This window comes from Micromys minutus (assembly GCF_963924665.1).
Source record: "Micromys minutus genome assembly, chromosome: 4".
In the NCBI taxonomy this organism is placed as follows: Eukaryota; Metazoa; Chordata; class Mammalia; order Rodentia; family Muridae; genus Micromys; species Micromys minutus.
The window spans coordinates 29200682-29221565 of record NC_137973.1 but is presented as its reverse complement, the minus strand read 5'-3'; the positions used below and the strand labels follow the sequence as shown (position 1 = coordinate 29221565).

At 40.3% G+C, this 20884-nt stretch overlaps 2 protein-coding genes and 1 pseudogene across 3 annotated transcripts; 2 read left to right on the top strand and 1 right to left on the bottom strand.

Moving 5' to 3' along the window:
* Positions 1 to 3972: 3972 nt before the first annotated feature.
* LOC308420237 (chromobox protein homolog 3-like) lies at positions 3973 to 4524 on the bottom strand (annotated as a pseudogene). Its single transcript has one exon. The product of its transcript is annotated as a chromobox protein homolog 3-like (transcript).
* Positions 4525 to 5427: 903 nt separating this feature from the next.
* Positions 5428 to 6510, top strand: LOC308420017 (TD and POZ domain-containing protein 5-like; the record flags this gene model as incomplete). Its single annotated transcript, XM_080915981.1, has 1 exon — positions 5428 to 6510. One exon carries the CDS (start codon positions 5428 to 5430, stop codon positions 6508 to 6510), a length of 1083 nt encoding a protein of 360 aa, XP_080772107.1.
* Positions 6511 to 18583: 12073 nt separating this feature from the next.
* LOC308420016 (TD and POZ domain-containing protein 1-like) lies at positions 18584 to 19645 on the top strand (the record flags this gene model as incomplete). Its single annotated transcript, XM_080915980.1, has 1 exon — positions 18584 to 19645. One exon carries the CDS (start codon positions 18584 to 18586, stop codon positions 19643 to 19645), a length of 1062 nt encoding a protein of 353 aa, XP_080772106.1.
* Positions 19646 to 20884: the final 1239 nt, after the last annotated feature.

Genomic DNA, 20884 nt, shown 5'->3' with positions numbered 1-20884 from the left:
CTCATTTCTAAATCATACAAAAACCCTAAAAAGAAAGAAAAGTTTAGATAATTTTCCCTCATGAACCTTGATGCAAAAATTCTCAATAAAATCCCTGTGAAAACACATTAAAATAATTCACAATGATCAAGTAGGCTTCATTCTAGCAATGCAAGAATGGTTCGTAGTATTCATAGGGACAGGCAGGTGATCAATGGAAGAGAGCTGAAGTCCCAGATATGAACCCCTACACCTATGGTCACTACATCTTTGACAAAGGAGCTAAAGACTTTCAATGAAAAAGAATACTTTATTCACTAAATGGTGCTGGTTCAACTGGCAGTAAGCATTTAGAAGAATGCAAACCGATCCTTTCATATCTCCTTGTACAAATCTTAAGTCCAGTTGGATCAAAGCCATCCACATAAAACCAGGTACATTTGTGATAGGTATTCTTCTGGTCTGTACTAACCATGGATTTAAGTAACATTCAAAACTACAGGGCAACATCTTTTTAAATTATTTTTCTTAAGCTGAAGTACATACAGGTCAAATACAGAAATGTACACACCTTTAATCTGAGTCCTGAGGCAGAAAGACACACCTTTAATCCAAATTTTGAGACTAGGTGATACACCCTCAAATGTAGCATACCTTTTGCTAGAGGCCTATATAAGCACACAGAAGGAAAGAAGCTTTGTGTCTTTGCCTGCTTTCTCTCCTCTTGCTAGCAAGCCCACTTCTTCACTGGCAATAGAACCCACTTCTTCAGATTTTCTGTATATACCAGAGGCTTCAAACCTCCTGGACTAAGTAAGTACCAGCTTTAGCCATTGTTATATCATCTGGTTGTTAGCTTGCATGTTATTCTCATATATCCTTCTTCTATTTATTTAAAGAATTTATACTCTACAGTCTCTACAGGACCCTGACTAATACAATACACTTAAGATGAAAATGTATAAAAATGTATAAAAAATAAGGTATTCAAGGAAGTCCTGAAAGTGTCATCCCTGACTTCCAAGTACCTCAAAGTCACTTTGATAAATTGCTGTCTAACAGTGCATAGAGATCTGATACATACAATTTAAAGGAAAGAGATCAGAAAGTAGATTGGTATACCTTTGACTTCCTTTTGCTGTCTAGTTGCTTTAGCTTGGACTTCCAGTACTATTTTTAATAGGTTGGGAGATAGGGAGCATGCTTGTCTAGTCCCTTATTTTAATGGAACAGCTTCAAGTTTCTCATCATTTAGTTTGATGTTGGCTACTGTTCTTTGCTTTACTATGTGTAGGTATGGACATTGAACTCCTCATTTTTCCAAAGCTTTTAACATGAAGGAGCATTAATTCTGTCATGTGCATTCTCAGCATCTAATGAGATATCTTGTGCTTTTTTTTCTTTGAGTTTGTTTGTATGGTGGATTGTGTTGATGAATCTCCATATATTGAACCATCCCTGCATCCCTGGAGTGAAGCTTAGAGATCTTTCTGAAGTGTTCTTGTATTTGGTTTATAAGAATTTTATTGAGTATTTTTGTATTAATGATCATGAGGAAAATTGGTCTGAAATTCTCTTTTTTTTTGGTAGGGTCTTTGGTTGGTTTAGGTATGAGCATAATAGTGGCTCCGAAGAATGAGTCGGGTCCTGTTCCTTCTGTTAGTATTTTGTATAGTAGTTAGGAGAGTATTGATATTAGGTCTGCTATGAAGGTCTGATAAAATCCTGCACTGAACCCATCTGGTTCTGGGCTTTCTTTTTGATGGGAAGCTTTTAATGACTGGTTCTATTTCTTTAGGAGTTTTGGAACTCTTTAGATGGGTCATCTGGTCCTGATTTAACTTTGTTACTTGGTATCTTTCTAGAAATTTGTCCATTGCATCTTGATTTTCCAGTTTTGTTGAGGCTTTATGTATAGGCTTTTGTAGTAGGATCTGCTGATTTCTTGAATTTCATCAGATTATGTTGTTATGTCTCCCCTATCATTTCTGAATTTGTCATTTTGGATACTCTCTATGTTCCCTCTAGTTAGTCTGGCTATAGGTTTATCAATCTTGTTAATTTTCTCAAAGGATGAGCTCCTGGTTTTGTTGATTCTTTGTACAATTATTTTTGTTTCAATTGGGTTAATTTCAGCCCTGAGGTTTTAAATTTCCTGCCATCTACTCCTCTTGGGTCTGCTTCTTTTTGTTCTTAGAGGTTTCAGGTGTGGTCAAGCTACTAGTGTATGCTCTCTCCAGTTTCTTTTTGTAGGCACTCAGAGACATGAGTTTTCATCTTAGTACTGCTTTCATTGTATCTCACAAGTTTGGTATGTTGTACCTTCTTCATTTTTGTTTACTTTTTAAAACTCCTTAATTTCTTTCTTACTTGACCTTGTTATCTTTGAGTAGAGCATTGTTCAGCTTCCTCGTGTATGTGGACTTTTTGTTGTTTTTGTTATTAAAAACCAGCCTCAGTCCATGGTTTTCTGAAAGTATGCATGGAAGCATTTTGAATTTCTAATATCTGTTGAAGCCCGTTTTGTCACAACTATGTGGTCAGTTTTGGAAAAGTTACCATGAGGTTTTGAGAGGAAGGTATAGTCTTTTGTTTTATAATAATAAGTTCTAGAGATATCCTGGATAACCAGGATCTTTTGCGTTAGGACCTTTTTGATTTTTGCTATTTCTCTGACTATTCTTTCAATGTTTCCTATGTTATCTTCTGCCCATGATATCTTCTTTTCCATCTCTTGTATTCTGTTGGTGATGCTTGCATCTATGACTCCTGATCTGTTTCCTAGGTTTTCTTTTTTTAAACGGAATATAAAACTACTTATTAACCACTGTTCACCATTATTTACAATAAAGTAAGTATATAGCTGGATGACATTCTGAAACTACAAAGTTACTCTTCTGGGTCATTGAACCAGATCCCAAATATTGAAAAGATTGATCCTACCAGTAAGGAATGAGTCAGGGTAAAGAAAAAGCATGCAGGTCATTCATTGATATTAGCAAATATTGTTCACTCACTTAGTCAGCAGGTCTTAAACTGCCACATCAGCTCCAACCTGGATTCTATTTCCACATAAACAGATTCCATGAATCATAACCTTTTTGTAAAGATTTTAAATTTCAGCCAAGGAATGCTGGTTCATCAGTGGAACCTTTACAGACTGCCTGACCAGGCCCTGCCTCTAAACCAGCTGACCTCTTAAATCAGAGCTCTAAAGTGCTGGGATTAAAGGTGTGTACCACCACACTTGACCCAAGTCTTGTTACTGAATCACACTTCTACTTTGTCTAATTCCATTTTCTGAAGGGGGAGTTATTTGGACAACATTCTGTAAATAAACTACTGTATTTACATGATAATACATCAATTCTCATGTGGTTGCTTTTAAACTCTCCAATAATTTTGACCCTGCTTAATCTGAAAGGTTATGGTTTAGGAAAATATCCACAATGGTGGAATCTCATCAACTTGTGTTTTCTTCAGTTGTTTTGAGTATTAAAAACAATACAAAATAAACAAGTTATGTGTTTTAGGTACATACCACATAAGAAAAACAACAGCAACAAAAACCAGAATGGTCCTTCTTTGTCCCAGTTAAAAATAAGTTCAGACATTAGTAATGACTGTAAAATTTCCTCAGTGTTTTAGAAAAGCTATTCTTCAAAGCAGAGGAAATCCAAATGGTATCAAATATTCTATTGTTAAAGGAAGTCACTACAGAAAGATCTTACTTAGTCAAATGAATCAGTGCAGAACAAAACACAAAAATATCCCAACTACAGCCAATACTTTCAAAACCAGCATATCAAACTTTATTTTCATTAGAATGCTATTTTTCCACACTAGTAATTCAAAACCAAAACCCAAGACAGAAGACACACACACACACACACATATATATGTATGTATGTATATGTATATGTACATGTATACACACACACACACACACACACACACACACACACACATACATACATACATACATACATACAATTACTGTGCTTCATGTTCAGGACAAGAATTCGAAGTCAGCCTCTCCTTGTAGAAGGCACTGACAACCTGAGGACACACCATATTTTTTTACAGAGCCAGAACCTAGTCAGCCTCATCTGAGTCCTTCCATTTAACGAGAAACATTAACTCTCCACTGCTGTCTGTGGCACCAGTTATTCGTTCAGGATCCAGACTCTGGTAGAGCTCCCTGGTTTGTCAGCAGCATCTCTTTTCCTCTTTTGATTTGCCATCATCAAATTCACTGTCAGATGAAGATTTCGGTTTTGTACCATCTTTTTTTTTACCAGCTTTTTGAGAATTGAGAAATGCTTCAATTAATTCTGGACAATCTAATTTTTCTTCTGGTTTCCAAGTATTGTCAGCATCTGTGAACCCCTCCTACTTCAGGAAGTACTCCACCTTCCCATTCACTCCAGGACAGTTCAGTATTTTTTCTACCACAAATGCTTCAGGCTCTGCTTCTTCAACTTTTTTACTCTTTCCATTCTGTTTCTTTCCCATTTTTTGCAATGTAGTTTTATTGAAGGACATTTTTAAAATTAATTTATTGGAGAATTGAAGAGTTCACTGCTCACATGTTCAGGGCCGTGGATCCTGGAGTCTCCTCCCTGCGCGCTTCAGTCCAGCCACATCCTAAAGGAGGCAGCCCGGGCGGGCAACTCCATTTCTAGGTTTTCTGTTTCCTTGGTTTTCTCTATTTATGATTTCTTTATTGTTTCTACTTCCATTTTCAATTCCTGTTTGGTTGTGTTTACCTATAGCTATTTAAGTGATTTTTGTGTTTTCCCTTTAAGGGCATCTACTTGTTTATATGAGTTCTGTAATTCTTTATGGAAGTCACTTATGTGTTTCTCAAGGATCTCCATCATCAAGTATGATTTCAAGTCCATATGTTGGTTTTCTGGTGTATTGGAATATCAACTCCTTGCTGTGGCGGGAGAACTGGTTTCTGCTGTTGCCAGGTTGTCTTAGTTTCCATTGCTTAGGTTTTAGAGCTTGTCTCTTGCAAGTATGTTTGTTATCTGTGATGTTAGGTGATCTTCTTGTCTGTGACTGGTGCTTGTCTTTCCTGTTGGTCTGAAGGGCCTGTGGGCTCAGGAGAGGATCTGCTCCTGGGTGTGCGGCTCTCTGCAGGCAGGCAATGAGTTCTGATGGCCATGACCAGGCTCTGTCTCTGGGTCAGACAGAACAGATCCATTCTCAACAGCACTATGCCACCAGAGCCTAGAGAGTTCCGGTGGTCTCTCACTGGATAGTGGGGTTGGGTAGAGGAGGCACACTTGTGGGATCAGGTGGAAGGGTGCTTCTGATGCTCTTCTGGTCAGCAGACAACGGGCAGGCCCTTACTCCTAATGGCAGTCAGCTGGCTCTATTTCTGAACTACTAGTACTTATTTTCAGATCAACTTTAACCTCCAACCTATTTCCACCAGAAATGCCAGGGTACCTGGATGCCAAGAGCTGTGGCTACACACATGTCTGCTTTCAGAATTTCTGCTATAATTGGACCATTAGCAAGTTTTCGTTTTACATGGATGGAATTTGGAAAAAGATTTTAAGCCCGGTGTTCTCATTAGAGGACAGTGACCAAGAGGCATGGCGTTTGAAGGTACACCCAAATGGTGTTGATGAAGAAAGCCAAGATTACCTGTCAGTTTACCTGTGGCTGCTCAAGGGTTCAAAGAGCCCAGTTTGGGCAAAGTTTCAGTTCTGGATCACAAATGCCCAAGGAGAAATATGTCAAAATATGAAGAGCCACAATATTGTTAGCTTTTGTCAAAACCAACAGCGGGGATTCAAAACGTTTATTAAGCGAGATATCCTCCTCTCCCATCATCACCGGCTTCTCCCTGAAGACAAGCTCACCCTCTGCTGCCAGTTGAGCGTAGTAAGAAACTACTTCAGCATGCCTGGACAGAACATGACACCTGCAAACAAGGATACAATGCACGTGTTGACAGATGACCTAGGAGAGCTGTGGGAAAACTCCCTCTTCACCGACTGCTGCCTGGTGGTAGCTGGGCAGAAATTCAGGGCTCACAAGGCCATCCTAGCAGCTCGCTCTCCAGTCTTCAGAGCCATGTTTGGACATGAAATGGAGGAGAGCCTAAAGGACCAAATTGAGATCCATGACCTGGATCCCCAAGTCTTCAAGGAGATGATGGCCTTTATTTACATAGGGAAGGCACCACACCTCCACAGCCACTCCATGACAGTTGGTGTACTGGCAGCTGCTGATAAGTATGGTCTGGAGGGCTTGAAGGTCATATGTGAGAATGTCCTCTGCAAGAGCCTTTCTTTGGAGAATGCTGCAAACTATCTCATCCTGGCTGACCTCCATAACACACAGCAGCTGAAGATTCAGGCCCTAGATTTCATTATACATCATGCTTTTGAGGTCTCTGAGACACCAGGGTGGAAGTCAATGGTGTTTTCACATCCCCAGTTGGTGGCAGAAGCCTTCCACTTCCTGGCTTCTGCACAAAGTGCTTTGTTGGAGCCCCCCTCAAATGCCTAAAGCAATTTTAGGAGCTGGACAGCTGTGAGCTATACCTGTCTTCCAACAGCCACAACCTGTGTTGTTTCCAATGACTTTGGGTTAGACTTGAGTATTGCTGGACCATTTACAGTGTATCTGGGGGAAGACAGCATTGTGGTACAAGATTTAAAACAGCTGTAATGCACCTGCCGAAGTGCTGGAGCCAAGTACTGCTTAGTTTGGGTTCATACTGCGGCATCATCTCTCCCATCACATCCCGCTCCTGCTGACAAGACTCTGGAGCCTTCTAGAAACAGTTTTTCCAGATGCTCTCTCCTGGAATACTGCAACATCAAAGAATGGACTGAGACAGACTGGAAATCCCAGACTGAATTTTCTTTTTTTTCATTTGTAGTTAAAAAAATGTAAAGTTAACTAGGAAGTTATCTGTAGTTTAAATTCAGAAAACCAAACTACTGGTGCTGTGAAGATTTGGGTTGAATTGGGGTGGAACTGATTTGAATCTCTGTCTCTGACAAATCTCTAATCTACTGGGCTGAAGATTTCTCTGGATTATAAGGACTGGGTTCTTTCTGTTCTGTAAGTGTCAAAGAAACTAAAGGAAGCACTTTACCTTTAGCAACAGCACCCATTATAGGAGTAGCATTTAAAGCAACAGATTTGCCTCTACTTTTAGTGCCCCATTTTATAGCTCCACTGGACCCCAATAATTTATGCAGGACAAATCTTTGTCCTGACTCCCAAGCAAGTGCCTCTCTTAATTTTCATTTGCTGCTAGCTTTCTGTCTTAAGAATCATCAATCACAAAGAACTTGGGTGTTTTAGTGTGAATCTCGCACCTAAGGTGGGCCCGTGGCATTAATTTTTCCAATAAACTGAGATATAGTGTGCATAATGCAATGGTGCAATAAAAAAGTAAAACAGCTGTAATAAGTTAAAATGGCAGGTGGGGCAAGGACAGCACTGGAGCCTGGACTGTTTGCTTGACATCTACCTTATTGATTTCTTTTCAATGATGATGATTTGGAAACTGGGATTCAATTTTGGTTCTGGCCCTAAGTACAGTCCAACTAAGTATTTTTAGAAGCCTGTCTCCATTGGACTGAGTAGAACAGATGACTGGGGCCAGACAAAGTAGAAATCAATCATTAATTCTTACTTTTCAGAGAAGGAGAAGGCAATAAAGATATTATCTTTAAAGACTCACAGTTTGTGGGAACTCAGCTGCAAAAGCAATTACTGCTGTCTGAGAGACCCCAGGCTCAGTTCCCAGCACACACCAGAGAGTTTTCACCACCTGTAACAGATAATCCAGAGGATCTGAGGCCCTCCTCTTGTCTCCATCTTCAAAAACAACCCTGTAGACAAAAAATTTACCTAATAAAACATAATATGAGTAAAACTTTTGAAATCTGTCTATGGATTCCAGAAATGTTTATGTTCAGAGAGGTGACAGGTAGTCAAATCAGCCAAGCTCATCTGTGGATGTCTGTGCAGAACCCCTGCTGTCCTTCCAACAATAGAAACTCTTGGTCTTTTTCCTTACCATGTAATGTTGGCATATTAGAGCTCCACCATCACACTTTTATGATGACTGAGAAAAGTAGGAAAAGCAGAGGGTTTACTGGTTCTGAGACACAAGTGTTTGTGGGTCAAGGTATGCACCAATCTTTTATATGTTTGGAAAACAAAAGGAATTGATCCATTCCAGATTCACACTCCTTAGGCCAAACTTTCTAAAGCTGTGACCCCTTAATACTATTATTCATGTTGTGGTCACACAGAAACATTAAATTACTTTCTGGCTACTTTATAACTGTAATGTAGCTACAGAATATCTGCTATTCAACCACTATGGAAAGGCCATTAGACTGAAAAAGGGATAGAAATGCACAGGTTGGGAAACATGGCTCCAGGCCATGCCTGACAGCAAACCAGGTAGACTGCTTATAGATCTTCTCTTTCTTCAGTAAGAGAATTCCAAAATCCTAACACCACCACTGTGGGATTCACTGTGTCACCTAGAGTCCACCTGGAAAGTCCCAGAGAGGGCTGCAACTTGTTCCTAGATGGCCTGGCCAAGAGCCTCACATATCCTCCCCTTTTCATTGGAGATTTTAATTTCAATCTTAAAATTTTAAGTCAGCTTGGTTTAATTGTTTATATTGCTGTCTAAGCACCATAACAGGGACTCTACTTATGTGTTCTTGATAAAAGTTAGCAAGAGACTTAAAATGCAAGTCCTGAAGGTTAAGAGCAACGAGAAAATGATCAAAGGCCCTATCAGAATTGAAACAAAAGTCATCCCCTGCTGTAAAAACAATAGGTCTATCTCTCTCTTGTTCAGTAGCTGTACCTCTGGCAGGAAGGTGAGTGAATCCTGAAGATGGGAGGATTCCCATCTTTTATACTCTGGATATCAAGGACTATGGCTGCAAGCAAACTGGAGTAGTGGTTGTCAGTGAGGCCATTCTCCTTTTTAACTCTCCTAGGCTGGATCTCAGAAGCATACTCAGGGTTAAGGTTGTAATTGATTCTCCCTTTCTCCAGCTTAGACCCTGTCCCTCTTATAGAATCTCAAAGATCCCAGAGTCCTCATGAGATAAGAGCCAAGGCATCAATTGAACAAGGACACAAAAACACTTTGTCTGATTCAGGACCTGAAGATGTTCTCAAGGGGTCAATCTTGAATAGCAAGCCCACCAGGTGTCCTCAGGGGGAATCAAATACCCATCTGGTCAATCATATTCATGAGTAGAGTTACAAAGAATCATTTTTCTCTGGGAGGACAGTGCCTATGCATAGTCCTTCTGTTAGTATCTTAGTGGGAATATCCAATGTGTCTAAACTAGCAGCCATTTTATGCAAATCAGGAGTTAATGTGGGCTACCAGGTGTAAGCAGGGGTTTCTGTTGAGGTAGATCATACTACATCTCTGATGGCTGATGAGACCACCCAGTTGAGTCTATCAGGGGCCTGGGTTTTGGCACAGCATGGGGGGGGCTAATGTACAGTACCATGAGAAGGGGGGCCTACATTATTGAAGTCTCTGTTGATTTTCAGCTTGTGGGTTTTGCTGTGTTTTGGGCTGTCCAAATTTGAGGTCCTGGTGAGCTTCGAAGTCAGGGGCAGGCTTCAAGGGGTGATCCTGTTTGCCTTGATTGCCACTGGAGTAGCCAACAGGACAAAAGAGGGTCCTTTATTCATGGCTCGAGATTCTCAGTACGGTGTTGTCCTGTGTAGACTGAGTCTCTAACCTGGAACTGATGGGATGTCTTAGGAGTCTCAAGCTCATAGGTAGCTGCCAGCTGTGACCATCTTTCTCTCTGCACCACATGCAGACCTTTTAGCCTAGCATATAAATTATTATTATTATTATTACTTCTATTATTACAATCAGCCACTCATTATTTACCTCTCAGAGATCTTAAACTGGCCGGTAGTCATTGTTTCTAGGTTCCTGAGCTGGTAGGAGAGGTGTGTTCCAGGCTGATTGGTACTTATGCAGAAAACCGCATTGGAATGGCAAGATGATGTGGCTTGATTCTGTCTCAGACCTTCTTTGATATGCGATACTGATGCACCACTACCATGCAGGCCCGGGGACTCAGTCCTATATGGACTGGGGACAGGTTCTTAGATTCCCCCATTCCTGCATTTACAGCCCAGGCTTTGGATTTGCCTTTAGAGTGTCCTTAAGGTTTTCATATTTAAAGGTTAATTTCACTTCTCCAAGAAGTTCTGTCTAGTATTATACTCAGGACTTTATCAAAACCTTCTCATTTTAATTAGTAAAATAAAGGCGAGGGCCAGTGTTTGGGCAGGGTAAAAGGGGAGGAGGAGAGAGAGAAGGTCAGAGGTCAGAGGATGAGGAGGACCAAGAGAAAAGTTTGAATATGGGACTCGGGAAGGATGAATTAGATCCAGGTGGGCTGAATTGGCATTAGATAGCTATGAACATTTTAGGACTTTATTGGTCTTATTCTCATATAAAAGAGCAGTTTGTATCTTTGTATATTGGATATAATCTTATTGACTAGAATGTTTGTGGGTTGAATGTATAAAGTTGTATAAAAAGCTATTAGAATTGTGTTTGTGTTGGGATTTAGGGTAAAGACACCCAAGGCAGAGACAGTAGGGCAGGTGGTGTAAACCGCCAGGGAAGAGAGTTTTGTGGACTGAGTGAGACCATGGTGGCAACTTGGACCGAGAAACAGAGTCTGTGTGTGAAGCTGCATACTAGAAATGTTGCCTGAGAAGTGAATCCATAGGGCCGATGAAGAGATAAATAATTTTTTACAAAATATTTACTGCAACATACGTCTGTAACCAAAAATCTGAGGCAGGCCTTTTTGCTCAAAGAGTTGATACTCATCCTCCAACTGGATGGTTAGGACATGTATGGGTTCCCCTTTTGACCCTCTAAACTGTGATCCATCAGGATGAAAGTGTATTTGTGTACCTATCTTAGTCAGGAGGTCTCTGTCAAACGAGGGGCAGGAACAGTTTGGCATGACTATGAATGAGGGCGATACCTGGCCCACTCTGAGATCCACAGATCTTCCAGTAGACCATAAATATTGTTTGGTCCTGGTATGCCCTTGAAACCAAGACTTTTTGTTTGACCTGGCTCCCTCAGTTCCTAGCAAGACAGAGGACTGAGCCCCTGTATCTACACGGAACAGGATAGGTTTCTCTTCTAATTTTAAGGTTACCCTGACCTTGGAGTGGGGGTCTGAACCCTATCTCCATTATTCACTCCCACACTGCATGGCCAATATCTTAGTACTCAGGGATTCTTTTTGAGGATCACAGGCCCCACTTTTCTTCATTTGTGGGCAATATCTTGCCCAGTGGTATTTTTTTTTTTTTTTTTTTTTTTTTTTTTTTTTTTATAGTAAGCACATTGATCCTTGTCAAGAGGCTCCTTCCTAGTCCCAGAATTTGTTCATATTTTTCTGTCCATCACTACTGTGGCCAGAATCCTCTGTAAATTCCTTTCCTGCCTCTTCTTCTGCTCTCCTTCCCCACCTTACATTTTCCCATTTTCTTTCTGTGCTTCTTCTCTTCCTTTGTCTCCCTGTTAAGGTAAACTTTCTCAATAACCTGCAATAAATCCCTCAATGACTTATCTCATAGTCTGTCTAGCCTCTGAACCTTTTTTTTTCCTGACACCTGTACTTGTCTATAAAAGGCATAGTCACAATAGGCTTGTCATCATTGCTGCTGGGGTCATAGGGTGCATATTGGAGGGATGCCCCCATGAGCTGCTCTAGAATGTTAAGGGTAACTTGCCTGGTCTTTGCTTTACCTCACATATCTTTGTCCAATTTATGGGTCATTCTGCAACCCCCTTGAGATCTGATGTAGAGTTTCAAGCGCTCCTTACCTTCTGCCGAATTGAAGTCCAGCTAATTGAAGTCAGGGGAATGTCACTGAAATAATATCTAGACTTCTGACAAGATTGAGTGACAGAGCATTGGTTACAGAGCATATCATAACTTAATGACAGTAGCAAAAGTCATTACGTTGACAGGTTTTTAAAAGTAGATGTACTGGCTGGTTTTGTGTCAACTTGACATAAGCTGGAACCATCACAGAGAAAGGAGCCTCAGTTGAGGAAATGCCTCTATGAGATCCAGCTGTAAGACATTTTCTCAACTAAAGGCAACTTCAAGGGGGAGGGCCCAACCCATTGTGGGTGGTGCCATCCCTGAGCTGGTAGACATGGATTCCATAAAAAAGCAGGCTGAGCAAGCCAGGGGAAGCAAGCAAGTAAGTAACATCTCTCCATGGCCTCTGATTCAGCTCCTGCTTCTCGATCCTGCCCACGATCTGATCCTGACTTCCTTTGGTGATAATGTGGAAATGTGAGATTAATGAAATAGCTGTGATTTTTAGCTTTCAGCCAGTGTTACCCTACCCCTCGTTGGGGAATTGAGCCCATACCCCTCCTCTAACCCCCCAACCCCCAAGTGGAAACTCTCTTCCCTGGCAGTCAGGGCCAATATGCACACTTACTGTGCCACTGACTCCAGGTTGTCCAATGGATGGGTCCAGCTAACTACCTAGCTCTGCGCTGCACTGATCCACAATGGCTCTGTCCAGAGCAGCTGTATGGGTCCACAACCAAAGACAGCAGGGACCTGCAGTTCTTTTCTTCTTTCTTTCTTTCTTTCTTTCTTTCTTTCTTTCTTTCTTCCTTTCTTTTCTTTCTTTCTTTCTTTTTTTCTTTCTTTTTTAAGCGAAAGCTGGTCTTTCTGGAGTTTGAGCTGAGAAGGCAGGCTTGGCCCAGTGCCCATACATGGGAAAGCAAACCTTACAGAAGCCCAGCAGGACATAATGGGGAAGGCCAGATCTCCTCCTTATGCTGAGAACCAGGAGTGGAGGGTCCACAGCCATGCAGCATCAGTGAGGGAAGGAGAGAGGGAGTCTACACTACAAGGGAGTGCCTGCTTATTGACCATATAGAACAGACTGACTAGTTTACTCTTTTTTTCCTAACTTTTCTCTAACAGGTAACTAGGATGGTGAACAGGGTAGATTCAGTCTGTCCCATGTCAAAAAATAAGTGTATGTCTCCCCTCCCCCACACACACCAGAACCAGAAACAAAAATCCCTGGCATCTGGCCAACAGACTCCACAGGAGATAACCAAAGAAACTTGGCCACGGCCTTCTTGCCAGTGTACCCAGATCCCAGAGTTTTGGAACACAGTAAAAGCAGTTCAAAGTGGCAAATTCATAGCAATAAGTGACTACATAAAACACTGGAGAGATCTCATACTAACAACTTAAAAGCACACCTAAAAGTTCTATGTCAAAGAGACAAAAAACCAACCAACCAAACAAACAACAAAACAACCAAACAAAAACCCCACTCACTCAAAGGAAGAGACAGACAGAATTAATCAAACTCAAGGTGTAAATCAATAAAGTAGAAACAAAGAAACAATACATAGGACCAATAAAACAGATTTGATTCTTTGAGAATGTCAGTAAGATCAGCCAACCCTTATCCAAATTAACTAAAAATTGGTGAGAGTAGATACAAATTAACAAAATTAGAAACAAGAAAACTGGATAGAACAACTGACACCAAACAAATCCAGATAATCCTGAGGACACATTTAATAACATGCATTCCACTAAATTGAAATCTCTAAAAGAATGAATTATTTCCTCAATAGGGGCAACCTACCATATTCAAATTAAGTAAACATGAGAAGTTTAAACAGACTTATATCCCCTGGTGAAATTGAACCTGCCTTTAAAATTCACTCCCCCACATGGGGAAAAAAATCTGAGGGTAAGTAATCTTTAGCACAGAATTCTACAACCATTTCACAAAGGAGTTAATATCAGTACTCCCCGAATTATTCCACAAAATGGAAATAGAGGAAACATTTCTTCATACAATGTAGAGGAACACAGTAACCCTATATCCAAATCACACAAAGATCCAGCAAAGCAAGAGGATTAGAAACCTATTTTCTTTATGAACACAAATGCAAATTCAATTAATAGAATATTCACAAACCAAATCCAAGATGACATTAAGAAGATGAATTCAGTTTCCTTGCAGAGATACACTGCTTGTTCTTCAGACAAAAATCAATACATGCAATGCACCATATAAACACACTGAAAGAAATACAAACATAATGATCTGATTACATGCAGAAAAGGCTTTTCACAAAAATCCAGCAACCCTTAATAACAAACATCCTGGAGGGATTAGGGTTACAGGGTGTGGTGGCTATTCCTGGTTGTCAACATGACTATATCTGGAATGAACCACAATCCAGAATTGGGAGGCTCACCTTTGATCCTGATCTTGAGGCATAGAGGCTATGGATCTTAGGAAACTGAGGCAAGGAGATCTCTGAGCTCAGGGTCATCTGAGACTAAGAAAGTCCCAGATCTGGGTGTGGTGGTATGAAACTTTAATCTGGGACACACCTTTAATCTGGGACACACCTTCCATTGGAGACCTACATAAGGGCATTGGAAGAAGGAAGGCTCACTCTCTTTGCCTGCTTGCCTTGTGTGACTGAGCATCTTCTACATCCTTCTTCTTAGACAAACAGCTGCTGCCAACCATTGCTGGGGACTTGGACTACAGACTGTAAGTCACCAACAAATTTGCTTACTATTTAGAGACTAACCATAAGTTCTGTGACTCTAGAGAACCCTGACCAATAGAGAAGTTGGTACCAGGGGTAGTTCTAGAGGAGCAAGCATATAAGGAAGAATCTGGAATTGGCTTAATAATTCACCAGCACCTTCAACTACTGAAACCTCTCCAGATGCTCCTTGATCTGTTAAACAAGTTAGCCTCGGTCCTGGCAGGGTTTGCTGGGAGAGGTCTTTCCTTCACCCATGGGTTTCTGCCAGGTTTTCTTGATACTAGTGCTGTCATGGCTGGAGGTCTGGATCTGGTTGGAAGGTGGCTGGATTGATACAAACGTGGATAATCTAGTCCAAGGCAGCTCACAGGTGGTCCCATCCTCCGGGTCATTCTATTCAAAGCTGAAGATTTCTTGATTTTGAGGTGCCAAGAACAGGCAGGAGAAGGAATATTTCAAGTTTAAAACTGTGTACCAAAGTCTGGAAATTGAAAAAGAACTCAACATAGTGTAGGGGTCAGGCACTACAGCTGCTCAACAGTTTACCTCCTACCTCTAGTAAATTCTGGACTATGTAATAATTGTTAGTGGCCAGCTTCTTAACTGGCAGGAGCTGTTTGTTCCAGGCCAAACAGCACTTATGCAACACCCCAAGCAGGAGGAGCCTGGAGATGTGTGACTTAACTCCTTCTTGTGCCTCCTGAGACATAGTACCCTATGTCAGAGAGAAACTGGCATAGCCTGTACCTTGAGTCTAACACCATGGGGCGATGGCACTTTGCTTTGCTCATCTCTGCTGCTTCCACCCAGGCTGAGAAGAATGTTTCCGAACACCTAGTCAACTTCTCGTTTGGAGTAAAGGTGTCTGTCATTTGTTGTGTGCAGATAAGGTTTTCCTATGGTATTGCTTCAGTGCCATCTTAGCTAAAGCATGTCACATGACTGGCTGTAGTTTCAGTGCCACCTTAATGACAGTCACTTAATCACATTTGTTATAGGCAGTTTCTACCTCTCTACCTCCTCAATTTACTACATCCTGATTTAGATTCTCTCATTTCTGTCTTGCCTTGGTGAATAATAATTTTAATATTAATTTAAAGATTATAACAGTAAAAAGTTAAAGATCACTGCCTCAAGTTAATTGACTCAGATATGTTTAATAGATAATTGCTTTCAGTCTTTTCAGAAATCTGCTTAATGTAACTTTTAATGTTTAATCTTATTTTGAGAGACAGCAACTTCCAAAGCATAACAGTTACAATCCAAACCACAAGGTCTTAAAGAAGATATAGTCACAGTGACAAAACTTTACCGATAACTACTGAGAAACAGTGCTCCACTGCATTACCTCGGTGCTCAGACTTGGCATACACTGTTGTCAATCTGAGGATACCAAGAGAGTTAAATGTCTCATAATGCCTAAGATAAGGCTGAAAGACTCTTGCCAGCCTTACATCCACCTGCCCGCAGCCAAAGCAGTCCAGGTTCCAGTTTCCTGCCACAGGTCAAAGCTAGGCTGAGTTCCATTCTCCACCCACAGGACCATTCTTGAGTAGAAAATTCTCAGATTCAACTGGCTGAGTCTTTCTAGCCAATAGAATTAAAGCTCAACATCCTTAGCCAATAAGGTGGTGAATTCTGTCCTCTTCAAACTTGGAATTGTGTTGCTTACCCTTGGTCCTGAAAAGCAACAAATTTTGCTATTTTCCAAGGGCTACAGCTTATGTTCAACAGATATTAAAGATTAGGGTTTTTTTTTTATTACTGTCCTTATGTAAAATGAAGTGTAAAACACTGCCTACATCTTGAACTTCTACAATTCTTCATGTCTTCACAGTCTAGAGGGCACAGTAACAACTACAGTGAATCAATCGGATCTGCCTCTCCCTGATTTCCTCTAGATCTGGCCCCAATGTTTATTCCCAGGAAAAATTAAACATTCATTCTGAAATTTGACTCCTTCATTAGACTTATTGCTAATATTAGCACCAGGGCCTCTTCATCATGTTCTTGTAAGACCTTGGTTGGATGAACCACAGAATAACATCAGAGACTTCAAAAGACTAGTATCACAACTTTCACAGTTTCTGGATTCTTCTGTCTAAACTGCTGTCTAAACTAAAGATGCCTATACCAAACTTACCTCCAGAGCAGTTGATTTTCTAACAGGTTTATTGTAAAAGTAACTATTGTTCATCTATTCATTGACATCTCTGAGGCTTTCTTCCTCCACATGCCATCACATACCTAGTGTAGAAGCTTCTATGCCTAAAATGATTTTAGACTCTGAGATTTATAGCTGAATGAAATCAATTCCTAGTTATCTTTTTATTTAGATATGTGTTTATTATATATAGGTACGTTATAGTTGTTTTCAGACCCTTCAGAATAATGCCTCAGATCTTATTACAGATGGTTGTAATTTTCTGTGTGGTTGCTGAAATTAAGCTCTGGAAGAGTAGTCAGTGCGATTAACCACTGAGCCATCTCTCCAGCCCTCCCTTCCTACTTCTATCTGAGCTTTGGCTGGCTGATTTAAATCTCCTTTCCTATATGACTAATACAATCTGGGTTATTTAATTTTTTCTGAAGTGCTCTGCTTGTATTCTTAGTAACTTTGACCATCTGTTACAATCTTCTGGCTCCTTCTCCTTTTCTGAATCATTCTTTCTCTTATGTGTCTCCATTGTTCTCCCTCAAACATGTGTCTGAAAAACTCTCTTGGTAGAACTGACTACTCTCTTCTGTTTGTCTCTGCAGTGGCTTTTTGTCTTCACTGTTTATTTTATTTATTCACACCCCAAATGTTTGTACATCCCAGTACCCCTCTCTTCTCTCCTTTGCTTCTAAGGGGGTATGTAGTGTCAGGGAAATGTTAGTGGTCCCTAAAAAAACAAGAAGAACCACTCAGACCCCCACTGCTCACACCCCAGGGCACCACTTTAGGGAACGTGGTTTTGGTAGTGGAGGTGCCCTGAATAGGTGTCTGGACTATCTATGGGCTTAGGTAACATACAAAACTGTAGAAAAGGTCTTTAAAATTTTTTTGGGCTTAAGTTGAAGTAAACAGATCCTGTTTGGATAAAGAAAAACACACACATTTAATATGAGTCTTGAGGCAGGGAAACACAAACATTATCACAAATTTGGGACTAAGTGACACACCTTAACTGGATCACACCTTCTGTCACAGGCATATATAACCACATAGAAGAAGGAATCAGTGTTTTTGCATGCTTGCTCTAATCTTACTAACAAGCTCATTTCTTCATTGTCATTAGAATACACTTCATCAGGATCCCAGCATATACTGAATTTCACCCGAGACTTCAACACAATTAAGTGCTGTCTTTAGTCTTAAGACTTCACCTTTCAGGTTTTTCTCATTGATCCACTAAATATTCATAAAAAAATTTATTCTGTATTTACTCTAAAGTACCCTGAGTAATATAAGAAATATCTGAATAAAAACGTATGAAAATTTTCAAACTCTACCAAAGGTAAACTCTACCAAAGTTGGATAAAGTAGCCATCACTGGTGGTCATTAACCTAAGATTCAATAAACACACACAGAATAACACAGACTTAGAGTTGAGGAAGAAAGACAGACACATACACAAACACACAGAGATACACACACACACACACACACACACACAGAGAGAGAGAGAGAGAGAGAGAGAGAGAGAGAGAGAGAGAGAGAATAAGAGATAGCAACATAAATAGAGTGACACACAGAGAGTTTCTCCAATCACTACCCATCTTTATTGTCTTCAGTAGAACAAATATTGAAGCCTAAAGAAAAAAGTACATAGAAATACAATTTTCTGACATCATATCTGGTGAAATTTAGGAGAATTTGAAACTAACATCTAAAGTGTATCTATAATTGTATCCTATGGGATATAATTCTTGTTCTTGTTTTCAGATCAACTTTAACCTCCAAACTGCCTCCTGCAAAAATGTCAGGGAAACTGGAAGCCAAGTGCTGGGGTTGCACAGATATCAGTGTTCACAAATTGTGCTACGAGTGGACCATTACCAACTTTTCATTTTTCATGGGGGAAATTCAAAAAAAGATTACAAGCCCAGCGTTCTCATTAGAGGTCAATGAGAAAAAAGTGACATGGTGTCTGAGAGTACATCCAAACGGGATTGATGAAGAAAGCAAGGATTACCTGTCAGTTTTCCTGATGTTGCTCAGTCGTCCAGATCGCCCAATTTGGGCCAAGTTTCAGTTTTGGATAATAAATGACCAAGGAGAGAAATGTCAAAGTAGGAAGAGCGCCAGTGTCTTCAGCTTTATTCAAAACCAAGACTGGGGATTCAAAAAGTTCATCCTTCAAGATTTCCTCCTCTCCCAGCATAGATGTCTTCTCCCTGAAGACCATCTCACTCTCTGCTGTGAGGTGAGCATAGTAGGAAAGTTCTTAAGCATGCCTGGACAAAACAGGCCACCTGCAATCAAAGATCCAAGGCACATGTTGACAGATGATCTAGGGGAGTTGTGGGAGAAGTCCCTCTTCACAGACTGCAGCCTGGTAGTAGCTGGCCAGGAATTCAGGGCTCACAAGGCTATTGTAGCAGCTCGCTCTCCAGTTTTCAGAGCCATTTTTGAACATGAGATGGAGGAGAGGCTAAAGAACAGAGTTGAGATCCATGACCTGGATCCCAGAGTCTTCAAAGAGATGATGGGATTTATTTACACAGGAAAGGCACCACACCTCCATTGCCACTCCTTGGCCACTGGTGTCCTAGCAGCTGCTGACAAGTATTGCTTGCAGGACTTGAAGGTCATGTGCGAGGATGCCCTCTGCAGGAACCTCTCTGTGAAGAATGCTGCACACACACTCATCCTTGCTGACCTCTACTGCACAGAGAAGCTGAAGACTCAGGCCTTGGTTTTCATTAGAATTCATGCTTCTGAGGTCTGTGAGACCTCGGGGTGGCAGTCGGTGGTGGAGTCACATCCCCACTTGGTGGCTCAAGCATTCCATTCAGAAGCTTCTACACAAAGTGTTTAGTTGCTCAAATGCATATAATGTTTTTAAAGAGCTGCATAGGTATGACCTACACATCTTCCAATAGCAACAACCAGCATTGTTACCTGTGACTTCTGTTTGGATAATGGTATGGCTGGAACATTTACATTGAATCTGGGGAAAAACAGCATGGTGGCTCAGGGTTTAAAACAGCTGCTATATGATAAATGTTATAAGTATGTTAGAATGGTGGGTGGAAGAAGGGCAGCACTGGAATCTGGGACACTTTATTTGACATCTACCCTGCTGATGGTCTTGTCTAATGTCCTGAAAACTGGGATAAAACTGGCCTGATACACAGCCCAACTGAGGGTTTTTTTTTTTTTTTTTTTTTTTTTTTTTTTTTTTTTTTTTTGAGTAACTTCTCTGTATTGGACTGAGTATTATAGATTTTAGATGTACATCTTTTAACTAACTATGTGTGATATCTTCAAATAAATATCTTTTCTTCCAACATTCTAATTTCTCTCATGTTGATTTCCACTTGCCTTTTTGCTCTAATTAAAGTTTTAATTGTTTTATTCAGTAGCTAAAGGAGTGAAAAATCATGACTTGCTTTGATTTTTGTAAACTGGGCTTTGAGTTTCTTTCCAGTTAACTTTATGTTGATTATGGGCTTGTTATATACTACCATAACTATATTTATGTATATCAGCTATTTGCCAATATCTTGAGAACAAAAAGGGGTGCCTTTTAAAAAACATTGCCTGAACCAGGGTTAATGATCATGTTTTCCAGGTTTTGTTTGTTTAGTTTTGTTTTGATTTTGTATTTATTCCATTTCAGTTGGTTTCCGTGGTCAATTATATTTTTTAATATTTTTATTTTTATATATTGAAGCATCCCTACATATCTTGAGACAAAGCCTACTTTTGTTGTAAATGATATTTTAATGTGTTCATGAAATCTGTTTGCAAGTATTTAATGAATATTTTTGTATTAAAGACTATAAGGGAAAATGATCCATGGTTTGGGTATCAGTGTTACTGTAGTCTCATAAAAGAAATTGAGCAATGATCCTTTTGTTTTTACATTTAAATAATTTGAAACAAAAACTCCTTCTGGGATTTTGTTTAAAAATTATCATGTCCTGGGCCTGTTTTAATGGGGAGATATTTAGTGGTTGATGTTCTTTTACTGATAATCTGCCACTATCACTGTATGAGGCCACCATGCAATTTAAACAGGAGTAGTGTTTCCCTTGCAAACTGTGCCTTTGAT